General features: G+C 30.4%; 1 protein-coding gene across 1 annotated transcript; it reads right to left on the reverse strand.

Annotated features, from left to right (window-relative positions):
* Positions 1-8,654: 8,654 nt before the first annotated feature.
* On the reverse strand, positions 8,655-9,650 carry LOC138339295 (uncharacterized). The gene is made up of 2 exons (XM_069290886.1): positions 9,378-9,650; positions 8,655-9,188 (listed from the first exon to the last, which is right to left on the reverse strand). Exons 1-2 carry the CDS (start codon positions 9,648-9,650, stop codon positions 8,655-8,657), a joined length of 807 nt encoding a protein of 268 aa, XP_069146987.1.
* Positions 9,651-9,966: the final 316 nt, after the last annotated feature.

The raw sequence follows: 9,966 nt of genomic DNA on the forward strand, positions 1-9,966 counted from the left end.
AAAAAAATTCTTTTTTTTGATTTATTTTTAGAAATACAATGAAAAAATTGGAAAAAGAATTAGTTCATTTTTTATAATACCTTGACTTTAGTTGGTACCAACAATTAGTATTATGCATATGAATTACATTCAACTACTTTCAAATAAATTTGAGATCAACTTTGAGTAATTTATATAGTTTCAAATTTTATCTCAAATATGCTTAAGTAATTATAAGATCAATTTATCTTGTCAAAATTAAGAGTTAGAATTATTTGTATCCTCCTGTTTCAAATACACTCTCAACATATGAAAGTTCTACTTCACACAATAAAATAATTTAGATCGTAGGACATTTTTGAAAGTCACTCACACTCAGAAAGATATCCAATGCATGAGATTAAGATATCATATGCTTGGCCCTCATGTAATCATCCACTAATATGAGAACATAAAAGATGAGATCAAATAGGACTTGTCATAGGCTTGTAATGTAGTCTTAGGAAAATGTAGGATATTCATTTGGGATAAAATGACTATTTCCTCCTTAGAATTTGCACGAAGCTTTTGATATTTTTTTTATTTTTGCATTTGACCTTTGTTTTCTTGTAAGCTCTTTCTCATTTATTTTTTCTCTTCCTTTTTTGATTCTCCCTCCTTTTTATTTGAGATTTTTTTTATTTTTTTCATTCCATCTTTTTTTTTTGACATATCACTTAGTTATCCAACTTAGCTCTTAAACGTTATGTAGTTATTTCATAGTGCGCTCAAGGAGGTAAGACAAAGGGATTAGTGCATTTATACACTCAAAATGTATATGCTAAGATGTGGTTATTCAAATGAAAACTTCAAGGCTCGAAATGGAAGTTCTATTGATAACATGTCATTTGGTAGGCTTGAAAGGCACAATCAAATCAAAGAAAGCCTATAATCCTTTCTCAAGTTAAATGTTGCTCAAAATTTCGTCTCAACCAACATTGGGCCAAGTTCTAGATCAGCAAAATCATATCTTTCAATTTTACGTCTAAAGCTCACCACACAATGCTTTTGAAATAATGAGGTCAAATTTATTTTATACATAACTTTAAACAAGATAATTTCTCAAGTATGACATAATTATATTGAGAGATGCCAATAGAAGTCTATAGGTCACAACAAAGTTGATTTGTCTTACCAAATAGTTTAACACTTTATTTTTTTTCTTATGCATAATCCTGAGCATGTTGTTACCAACCAAGTCAAAGAAAAAATCTAATTTTTAAATAAGGATCACCGAACTCAAGAAAGGTTGCCTATGTATCTCATCAAGGTGAGAATCAGGTGTGCGTAGTTCGTTCAGATTAAACACTTAAATAATTTTTGTTAGAAATTTATTGACAAATGCAACTCTTTTCTTAGTTTAAAGTGATATAAGAAAACTTTTAAAATTTCTTTTTGTGAACTTTACATTGTAAAATAAAAAACTTTTTTCTAATGTTCCGATTTTAATTTAAAATAGTAAATTGAGTTATTTATTTAGATAGATCCGATCATATGTAGAGTCTTTTATTAAATCATATGCAAATGATTCAAATAATGAAGTCTATTAGGAACTACCACATTTGGTTTCAGTCATCAAGCTTAAACTCGTGGAGAAAAATATCTAGACTAGCTATAAAACGAGCTGACAACTCGAGTTAGGGAGTAGCAACGTACCAGTAGCAGCGCTTTCCGGCTTTGTGCATGAGTGCTCCCTATCCTAAATACGTGTGACTAAAAATCCTTCACTATAGACCGAAGATCCAATGGCTATCTTTACAGAAATGGGGTGCATAGTTGCAATTCCCATCATATTATTATTAAAGACTCAATAAAATTCGCGAGAGAAGACAATGTATATGCAGTTCAAATATTATCATACATTAAATAAGTAGATAATTAACACATTAAGACAAATAAATACAATATCCCAAAAACGTAAATAAATATATCATAGTCATACATATATCAATATTTAAATCTCGAATTGTAGTTAATCCCTAGTGGAGTCACCATCTGTCACACTCTTTTTTTTTCAAATATATATATATTTTTTTACTTATTTGGAAAGAAAAAGGGTTTTTCCAATTAAGGTGACATTTTGAAAAGGGATAATAATTATTATTCGAAGTCGCTACTTGAAATTGAGTTTTGGTGTTCCAAGTCACCTTATTTAATTCCCTAATCAAAAGAAAATTTGACTCTATTTTTTATTGGTCTGCGAACAAGAAATACGGATAAGGAATTCTGTTGACCGAGGGGAAGGTGTTAGGCACCCCTCAAGTCTCGTGGTTCTAACACGGTCGCTTTATTTACTTTAGTATGACTTGACTTAATTTTTAGATATTTTATTATTTAACTTAATAATAAAATTGTTATTTACCCTCATATTTATTCTAAACTTATTCAAAACTGGCTTATTCATTTTGAATAGTCTTATTTATATTTTTTTTTTTGTTGTGCGTCCATTAATTTTAAACTTGAACATCCGTATGTTTTTTTTCTGCTTACATTTATATGTTTTTATTTTTTAATGTTATTGTAGGTAGAATATATAATGATATCTAGTTTCTAAGAATTAGAGTTTGTGTAGGAAGGAGATATTTAGAGTTCAAGTTAATTTAGAATTATATATTTATTTATTTATTTTTAGATTTAAAGTAGGAAAATAAAATTTTATAAGATTTGAAGTTAGTTTTATCAAGAAATTGTAAATAGATTAGGAATATTTTTTAAAAAATAGAAAATTTTCTTTTAATTATTTTTTTTTGTGTACGCTTTTTTTGTTTTAATTTTTTATATATATATATTTGTTTTTTTTGTTTTCTGTGAAACAACTTCGTTTCTCTTTTTATATTTGCTTTTTTATTTTTTATTTTTTATTTTATCATTATTTTACAGATTTTGCGTTCTTCTTTCTTTTTTTAAAAAATAATTTTTGTTACTTCTACTTCTTCATAGTTTTTTACGTTTCTTTCAGTTTTTTTAATTTCTGCCTATTGTTTTATTAGTTTTATATTTTTATTTTTTATTTTCATTCTACTTCTCTCTTCTTCTTTTTTTTTTCATTTTTTCATGTTTTTTTTTCTTCTTTTTTTTTCTGCACGTTATTTTTTTCATGTATATTTTTTATTTGTTTTTACCTTTTTTTTTGACGTTTATAGCCATTATATATATATATATATATATATATATATCGAAAGAAAAAAAAACATTCTATTTATTTATCTTTTCTTTATTTTTATTCAATTTTTTTTGTTTAAATAATTCTTGTTTTAACATTCTGTTTTATTACCTTTTTTTGTTACACTGTTGTTTCTTTTTTTTTTTAATCATTTTTTTTCTTCATCGTTCTTTTTCTTTTTCTAAACATATTATTGTTTTTTTTTTCTTATGTTATCTTATTCTTTTACTACCCTTCTTCATTATTTTTTTATTTTAACTCTAAATAATATTCATATATTATCTTAATAATAAATTTTAGTAATCTGAATTAGATAAGCATCTTATGTTATTCTAAAGACAACTTTTAATCCAAATAATGTATTAAAAATACTAAAACATATTAAACATAAGTTTTTTTTCTAAAATCGCTAGTCAATTAAATTTTAGTTTATATCCTAATCTAAAAAGTCTACAATAAATTCAACAAAATCTTCTGAATGGAAAACTAGGGGAATGATATGCTAATCTATTCAAATTTAACAATTCAATATCATGAAGCGATATAAATTACAAATTGCATCTAAAGAGCATAATAATAACAATAATAATAACGTAACAATAATAAATATAATACATGCAATTTGAAGAATTTCATACTATTGGAATTTAATTTTCATACAAGTAATATTATTTAAATCAAGCGAAAATTTATAATTACCTTGCTGCGAAATTTCATACCACAAAAACAAGTTGTTATCCACGAATTTGGAACCAAGAGCAAAACCTCTAACTCTAACCTAATTCTCAAAAGAATAACTCACTTTTCCTCTTTGCTTTTTTTTTTCTGTATTTCAATCCACCTCTGTGTGTTCTCTCTATCTCTCTATATTTTTTTTAACTGAACGTGGGTTTATATAATATTTTTTTGGGTGAGAATCTGGTGCTAATTTAAAGGAACTTAGTGTAGTGGGATTAGGATTAAATTTAAAAATTAGTTGAGAAAGTTGGGGTTGAGATAAGGATATAAAATAAATAACTAATAATAATAGCAAATTAACAAAACAAAAATAAATGAAAAAATTGTGTAGACTTTACAAAAAATCGTGCAAAAGAACAAAAAAAAATAATTGTTATAAAACTATAGAATAAGAAGAAGAAGCTAGAGAGAAAAGAAGAGAAGACTTGTTATTTCTCTTGATGAATCGATTTACAATGAAGAGGAGCACTCTATTTATAGGAGAAACCTAACTTGGTCCCCAAGTAGGAGGACTCTTTAATCATATTCTAAAAAGGACTCCACATGATAGACATTCACTATAATACAAATACTTTATAACACTCCCCCTGAATGTCTAATTCATAGAAGATGTGCCTCGTCAAAAACCTTACTAAAAAAAACTTTAAGAAAAGAAAAACTCTAGTAAAGGAAAAGAGTACACATATCTATTAATACGCATCTAGGCTGCCTCATTAAAAATCTTACAAGGAAAACCCAGTGGGACAAAACCTCGTAAGGGAAAAAGAGTACAGCGCGTATTCACTCCCCCTAATGAGAACATTAATCCAGAGACTTGAATATTCGCATTCCAAGCTTGTGCACCATCTTCTTGAAAATTGCAGTTGGTAGAGACTTTGTAAATAGATCAGCCACATTGTCACTTGAACGAATTTGTTGCACATTTATATCACCATTCTTTTGAAGTTCATGTGTATAGAAAAGCTTCGGTGAAATGTGCTTTGTTTTATCTCCTTTTATGAATCCTCCCTTATGTTGTGCTATGCATGCTGCATTATCTTCATATAAAGTGGTGGGTACTTTATCACATTTCAAACCACATTTCTCTCGAATGAGATGTATCATAGACCTTAACTACACACATTCTCTACTTGCTTCATGAATAGCTATTATTTCAGCATGATTAGATGAAGTGGCTACGATGGACTGCTTTGTAGATCTCCAAGATATGGCAGTCCCCCCACATATAAACACATAGCCTGTTTGGGATCGAGCTTTGTGTGGATCAGATAAATATCTTGCATCAGCATAACCAACAAGATTTGGGCTACAATTAACAGAATAAAATAAGCCCATATCAGTTGTCCCTTTAAGATATCGCAAAATGTGTTTGATTCCATTCCAATGTCTCCTAGTAGGAGCAGAACTATACCTTGCTAACAAGTTAACAGCAAAAGCTATATCAGGCCTTGTAGTGTTAGCAAGATACATTAGTGCACCAAGTGCACTAAGATATGGTACTTCAGAACCAAGAATTTCTTCATCCTTTTCTTGAGGTCGGAATGGATCCTTATTCACATCAAGTGAACGAACAACCATCGGAGTACTTAATGGATGCGCTTCATCCATACAGAATCTTTTCAACACTTTTTCTGTGTAGGCAGATTGATGAACAAAAATACCATTTGTCAAATGCTCAATTTGCAAACCAAGACATAATTTTGTTCTTCCCAGATCTTTCATCTCAAATTCATTCTTTAAATAATCAATTGCCTTTTGAATTTCTATTGGAGTTCCAATAAGATTTATGTCATCAACATAAATAGCAAGTACAACAAATTCCGATATTATTTTCTTTATAAAGACACATGGACAAATTGCATCATTTGTATAACCTTCCTTAATTAAATACTCACTAAGACGGTTATACCACATGCACCCAGATTGCTTCAAACCATATAATGATCTTTGCAATTTAATTGAATACATTTCTCGATATTTTAAATTACATGATTTAGGCATCGCAAATCCTTCAGGAATTTTCATGTATATCTCATTATCAAGTGATCCATAAAGGTAGGCTGTAACCACATCCATCAAATGCATTTCAAGTTGCTCATCGACTGTGAAACTAATGAGATAACGCAATGTTATTGCATCCATAACGGGTGAGTATGTCTCTTCATAGTCGACGCCAGGCCTTTGAGAAAATCCTTGTGCCACAAGGCGTGCTTTATACCTTTGTATTTCATTTTTCTCATTTCTTTTTCGCACAAAAATCCATTTGTAACCAACAGGTTTAATATCATTAGGTGTTTGAACTACAGGTCCAAAAACTTCACGCTTGGCAAGTGAATTCAACTCTGATTGAATTGCTTCTTGCCATTTTGGCCAATCATTTCGTTGTCGACATTCTATAACAGATTGAGGTTCATGATCCTCATTATCTTGCATGATATTTGTTGCAACATTATATGCAAAGGCATAATCAACCTCTATTTCTGATCGATTCATATTAGTTTCAACATCTCTTAAAATTATGGATAGTTCATTATTTCTTTGAGTTTCAAGTTCATTGATTCTTTCATGAATATCAGACTTATTCAAATTTTGAACTTCCATATGAGATTCTTTCATAGTGTCATCTTGACATTTAATCTTTCTTCTTCTAGGATTTTGATCCTTAGACCCCAATGGTCTACCACGCTTTAGGTGTGTTTTTGACTCATTAGCTATGACACTAGTGGATGGTCCTTTAGGGACATCAATTTGAATTGGGACATTCTCTGCAGGAATATGTGATTTAGTAATCCTTTTCAAATCTGTAAATGCGTCTGGCATTTGATTTGCAATTTTCTGCAGATGAATAATCTTTTGTACTTCTTGTTCGCAAGTAGAAGAATATGGATCAAGATGAGACAATGATAAATTTTTCCACAAAATTTCTCATTTTATTTCACTATTCTCCCCTAATTTTGAGAAAATTGTCTCATCAAACCGACAATATGCAAATTTAACAGTAAACATGTCTTCAGTCAATGGTTCAAGATAGCGAATAATGGAGGGTGACTCAAACCCAACATATATTCCTAACCTTCTTTGAGAGCCCATCTTAGTGCGGTTTGGTGGTGCCACATGCACATATACAGCACTTCCAAAAATTCTTAGATGGGATATATTAGGTCCTTGACCCATAACCAATTGCAATGGAGAAACTTTATGATAACTTGTCGGTCTGAGACGAATAAGTGTTGTAGCATGCAAAATTGCATGTCCCCACGCAGAAGTGGGCAACTTAGTTTTCATAAGCAATGTCTTGCTATTAATTGCAAACGTTTAATCAATGATTCAGCGAGACCATTTTGAGTATGAACATGAGCAACAGAGTGTTCAACTCTTATCCCTATCGCTAAACAATAATCATTAAATGATTGGGATGAAAACTCTGCAGCATTATCAAGACGAATGGACTTAATCTGATTAGCAGGAAATGTGCCCTTAACCTTGTTATTTGTGCCAATAATTTTGCAAATGCCAAGTTACGAGATGACAATAGGCACACATGAGACCATCTAGAAGACGCATCTATTAGAACCATAAAATATCTAAATGACCCACTAGGTGGGTGAATAAGTCCACAAATATCCCCATGTATACGTTTCAAGAACGCAGGGGACTCAATCTTAACTTTCATTGGTAATGGTCTCACAATTAACTTGCCTTGATAACAAGCAGTACAAGAAAATTCACCATTTAAAAGAACTTTTAGGTCTTTTAGTGGATGTCCATTCGAATTTTCTATAATTCGTCTCATCATTATTGACCCAGGATGTCCTAGACGATCATGCCAAAGTACAAATGTATTGGAATCAGTAAACTTCTTATTTGCTATAAAATGTGCCTCAATTGCACTAAGTTTTGTCCAATACAAGCCAGAAGATAAAGCATGGAACTTTTCTATAACACATGTCTGCCCAGAGACATACTTGGTGATACCAAGATATTCAAGATTTATTTCATCCATTGATTGGATATGATAACCATTTTCACGGATATCTTTAAAACTCAACAAGTTTCTCTTAGATTTTGGAGAAAACATATCATTATTAATGATGAGTTTAGTTCCCTTGGGCAAAATTACAATGGCTCTTCCAAACCCTTAATCATATTAGTACTACAAAAAATTGTAGTAACATTTATTTTACCCATACTTAAATGAGAAAAATATTTCTTATTTTTGAATATCGTATGTGTTGTACCAGAATCAATCAAACAAATATCTTCATATTTCGATAATATGTTCTTAGAATTATCCATATCTTCACATGAAATGACATACACAAAATAAATATATATTAAATATTAGTGTTGTCAAAAGGGTACAATATATTCAAAGGAATAAATTAATGATTAAATATTAGAAATTGAGCCTTAATTTATTGTTTCCTCTAAGTCAAAAACGAGTTATTAGGAAATTAAAATAAAATCATTATTTAATCCTAGTTAATAACAGACTGCATGTTTTTAACATTAGATCAAGTTAAATACCTAATATAATACAAACACGTGATAAAGTTTAGTATTTGACTAACTCTATCATATTAGAATCATATAAATAAATCAATGAAAAATATATATTATTTTATTAAGAATTAAGGAACAAGCTAATGAACGACTAAACTAATTTAAAATACTAATATTCATGCAAACAACTATCATTACATGAAATTTATTAATAAATATTACAAAAAAAATATCACTCTTCCATGTTCACAGAACCATCACCAATTAAGTGATCTATTTTTCCTTCAGGATGTGCGAAGAAATCTGCTACATCCAAGTGCGTGATGTCAACTTGATATTCAGAGATAAAATTTGCCTCAGGATTTTTCTCTTTCTTCTTTAGTGATTCTTGATAAAGCTCAACCAAGTGTTTGGGAGTACGACAATCACGTGCATAATGACCTCTTCCACCACATCGAAAATAACCTTCCCTGGTTGATTCACGTTTCTCATCCTTTCTTTTTTCCTTTTTATTTGATGAATGATTAATGCCAAGATTAGAATTACGTTCTTGACCATAATCACGACCACGTCCACGACCACGAGGACCGCGACCTTTTCCACGCCTAGCATGGTGGGCGTATGCCTCATTCACTTCAGGAAGTGGTTCAGATCCAGTAGGTCGATTCTCATGATTTTTCAAAAATAAATCATTATTTTGCTCGGCCACAAGAAGATGAGAAATTAGTTCAAAATAGTTTTTGAAACCTTTCTCTCGATATTGTTGCTGCAAGAGAACATTCGAGGCATGGAAAGTGGAGAACGTCTTTTCCATCATATCAATCTCACTGATCGTTTCTCCACATAATTTCAATTGAGAAGTGATTCTGAACATGGCAGAATTATACTCATGTATAGACTTAAAGTCTTGTAGCCTTAGATGCATTCAATCATATCGTGCCTTTGGATGTATGACCATCTTCAAGTGGTCAAATCTTTCTTTTAGGTTTTTCCACAAAACAAGTGGATCCTTAATTGTCAGATATTCGATTTTCAGAATCTCGTCGAGATGATGACGCAAGAATATCATTGCTCGTGCACAGTTTTGATTTGATGTCTTATTTTCTTCTTTTATGGTGTCTCCAAGACCCATTGCATCAAGGTGGATTTCAGCATCCAACACCCATGAGAGGTAGTTCCTGCCCGAACTTTGAAGGGCAGTGAACTCTAGTTTTGTAAGATTGACCATTAAAATTAAAAACAAAAGAATAAATAATACCTTTATTAATTCTTCAAATCTAATCTTCACTTTTGAGAAATTAGAGTCTCGTGCTGATAACGTGTTATAAAACTATAGAATAAGAAGAAGAAGCTAGAGAGAAAAGAAGAGAAGACTTGTTATTTCTCTTGATGAATCGATTTACAATGAAGAGGAGCACTCTATTTATAGGAAAAATCTAACTTGGTCCCCAAGTAGGAGGACTCTTTAATCATATCCTAAAAAGGACTCCACATGATAGACATTCACTATAATACAAATACTTTATAACAATAATAAATAAATA

The sequence above is a fragment of the Solanum lycopersicum genome, chromosome 11 (assembly GCF_036512215.1).
Source record: "Solanum lycopersicum chromosome 11, SLM_r2.1".
Classification (NCBI taxonomy): domain Eukaryota; kingdom Viridiplantae; phylum Streptophyta; class Magnoliopsida; order Solanales; family Solanaceae; genus Solanum; species Solanum lycopersicum.

Bases quoted from the DNA above. Each gene is read 5' to 3' on its own strand.
- LOC138339295 (XM_069290886.1), bottom strand. From the start codon at position 9,650: ATGGTCAATCTTACAAAACTAGAGTTCACTGCCCTTCAAAGTTCGGGC. The intron at 9,189-9,377 runs GTCATACATCCA...GTTCTCTTGCAG, and splicing joins GATTTGACCACTTGAAGATG to CAACAATATCGAGAGAAAGG.